Source organism: Miscanthus floridulus, chromosome 12 (assembly GCF_019320115.1).
Source record: "Miscanthus floridulus cultivar M001 chromosome 12, ASM1932011v1, whole genome shotgun sequence".
Lineage (NCBI taxonomy): Eukaryota > Viridiplantae > Streptophyta > Magnoliopsida > Poales > Poaceae > Miscanthus > Miscanthus floridulus.
This window is the reverse complement of record NC_089591.1, coordinates 76665638-76668780: the sequence shown is the minus strand read 5'-3', so window position 1 is coordinate 76668780 and position 3143 is coordinate 76665638. Positions and strand designations below refer to the sequence as shown.

The following is a 3143-nucleotide window of genomic DNA, read 5'->3' as shown; positions in this document are numbered from 1 at the left end:
AGTTTTTGTTAGACCATAATTAGTCAATGTTTATCGTTTAAAATTTGGACTAAAGTTGAGTTTAGTTCATCTTTTATCGCACACTCCCACGAGCGTGACAAGAGAACGCCTTGCCAGCCCCCACCGTTAGCGTGGCAGCAGCGGTCAGCAACATATACAGCGATGTTTGGTTTCTTAGTTGCTCCTAAAATTTATGTCACATTAAATATTTAGATACTAATAAAAATTATTAAATATAGATTAATTATAAAACTAATTATATAAATGGAGGCTAATTTACGAGACTATTTTTAAGCATAATTAATCTGTCATTAACACATGTTACTGTATCACCACGTTGTCAAATCATAGACTAATTAGACTTAAAAAATTCGTCTCGTAAATTAGTCATAAGTTGTGTAATTAATTTTGTAATTAGTCTATATTTAATATTCCATACATGTGTCAAATATTCGATGTGACAAGAATTTTAGGAACACATGCCGAACCAAACAGGGCCATCAGCCTGTTCGTTTGGCTGTAGCTTGTCATAAATGATCGTAAATTTTTAGCCAAAACAATATTTTTTCCTCACACAAACCAATCAATAGTACTTCTTCACGAACCAGCAACAGTAAAGCTGATCCAATACTTGACTGGGCTAGACCCCTGCTATCCACGGTCCACGTGAAACCGAGCCCAATCTGACTCCTCAGTCCTGGCCTGACACCAAAATTACTGCGAATTAATTGCATGTCCACATGCCCCATCCAACACGATACACGACGACGTGGCCGTCACATCCATCTCCCGAGGAAAGCACCCCGTTTCCCACTGCCACCGTGCCACGAGCTGCAAACCTGCAAAGCCCATGTCGTCGTCAGGCCCGAGGCGAAGGGGGAGCCCAGCTCTGCCCAACGAGCTCGCTCGCGCACCCCAGAGTGCAGGGCGAGTGCAGCCAGTCCAGTCCACTGCTCCCACTCCCACCTGTCGCCGTCGCCACTGCTATCGTCCAGCTCCCCGAAACCCGCAAAAAACAACTACCACCTCCCCACTACGCGCGGCGCGCGCGCTCGCCTCCCGAGGATGGTCGCCTCCGGCCGCAAGCGCTCCCGCCGCGCGCCCATTGCCGCGCCATCGTCTCCACCGCCTCCGCCGCCGCCGGCTCCGCAGTCGCCGCCGCAGCTGACGTCGCTGCTGGCGCTGCTTGCCTCGTCCGTCACCCTGGCACTGCGGTTTGCGTCCGACCGCGACCTCCTGCTGCGCCCGTCCCAGACGCTGGCGCTGGACCCGCTCCTCCTCTCCGCGGCGCGCGCCGTGTCCCGCCTCCTGGCGCAGCTCCCGCTCCACCTCCAGACGCTCACGCTCACATCCCTCTCGCTGTCCCCGCCCACGCCGTCGCCGCCGCTGCCCTCCTCCTGGTTCCTCCGCCTCCTCTCCTCCCCTTCCCTCCCGGACTCCGCCTGGCGCGACGCGTTCCGCATGTCCAAGCCCGCTTTCTTCCAGCTCCTCCACGCCCTCGCGCTCCCGGCGCCCGCCGCCTCGTCCTCGTCCTCGTCCCTCGCGCTGCCGCCCGACCACAAGCTCGGCGCCGCACTGTTCCGCCTCGCCCACGCCGCGCCCGCGCGCGTCGTGGCGCGCCGCTTCGGCCTCCCGTCCCCCGCCGTCGCCGCGCGCGCCTTCTACGAGGTCTGCCGCGCGATCGCCGAGCGCCTCGCCGTGCTGCTCGACCTCGCCGCGCCCGACCGGATCGCGCGCGCCGTGCCGGGGTTCTGCGCACTCTCGCTGCCCAACTGCTGCGGCGCGCTCGGGTACGCGCGGTTCGGGGAGGTGGCCATCGCGCAGGCGCTGGTCGACGCCGAGGGCCGCTTCCTCGACGTCTCCGTCGGGTGGGACCCGGAGATGGCGCCGGCGGAGATCCTCCCGCGGACGAAGCTGTACACCTCCCAGTCCATGGTGCTCGCCAATGCGCCTCAGGGCGAGCTCATCGGTGGCTCGGTGCCGCGCTACTTCTTGGGGCCTGCTTGCTGCCCGCTGCTCCCCTGGCTTGTGACACCGTACAAGCATGTGGTGGATGCCACTGATGACTTATCCAAAGAGAGCATCTTCAACCATGTGCACGCGCACGGACAGCAGGTGGTGAAGAATGCCTTTGGCCGTGTGCGGACACGGTGGCGGCTTCTGGAGGAATGCTGGAAGGGCGAGTGCCAAGAGGCACTGCCGTATGTTGTGGTTGCTGGTTGTCTGCTCCACAATTTTCTCCTCCAATGCGGCGAGCCGATGACTGCAGAGATTCAACGGAATGCTGATGCTGATGCGTTTGTGGACTTTGAGGGTGAGAAGGATAAGGAGGGGGAGAGAATCAGGGATGTTCTTGCTGCACATCTCAGCTTGGTAAGCCGAAATCAGTGAAGAGTGTATATAGGAGTCTGTAGTCAGTCCCCAGCATCTGGAATGCTGATGTCTGTATGTATGTATCTTATGCCATCTTCAGCTGCTTTAATCTAATGCTCTACTGTTCTCAGTTCACTAGCCAACTGCTAACTTTCTTTGTGGCACTAAAGATTGGTGACATGCCTGATGTTGGTAGTCTCATTCTCATACAGCTTCATCTTCTGGTTCTGGAAGTTATTCATCGTGCCTTAAATAACCATAACTTATACTACCTTCCCAAACACTTTATTCTGATTAGCAAGATATACATTTGATTTCAGCATATGGTATCAGCTGTTTTAGTCATTCCTGCACAGAGATCGGCCGACACTCTTGTTGAGAATATATTCCATGTGCCTTTGCGACTGAGGATGGCAATGGGTAAATCCCCATCAGGTATGGTCACCCTAGACCTATCCCCGCCATAAAAATTTGGTACCGTCAGAATACCCATACCCGCCATGGGTGGGGAATTTTCCCCAGACCCATACCCGGCGGGTCGCCTGTACCCGTCAATAATTTATTCATGCACATGAAAATCAACAATTCAACAGCCAACCGGTCCACCCTAGCTATCACGACTAGTACTCATTTTTTCAATCCGAATGACATAATAAGAATGAATGTTAATAAAAAAAGATATGCTATAAAAAAATATCAAACATAACAGGTATGGCAGGACATGGGAAACAAGCAAAATCTGTCAATTTGTTCTATTTGAACTGCTTACA

At 54.2% G+C, this 3143-nt stretch overlaps 1 protein-coding gene across 1 annotated transcript; it reads left to right on the top strand.

The window, feature by feature from the left end:
• The first annotated feature begins 666 nt into the window (after positions 1–666).
• LOC136497847 (protein ANTAGONIST OF LIKE HETEROCHROMATIN PROTEIN 1-like) lies at positions 667–2528 on the top strand. Its single transcript, XM_066493721.1, has one exon. It carries the CDS (start codon positions 733–735, stop codon positions 2389–2391), a length of 1659 nt encoding a protein of 552 aa, XP_066349818.1. The 5' UTR covers positions 667–732; the 3' UTR covers positions 2392–2528.
• The last annotated feature ends 615 nt before the right edge of the window (positions 2529–3143 follow it).

Coding starts and splice junctions, on each gene's coding strand:
- LOC136497847 (XM_066493721.1), top strand. CDS start 733: ATGTCCACATGCCCCATCCAACACGATACACGACGACGTGGCCGTCAC.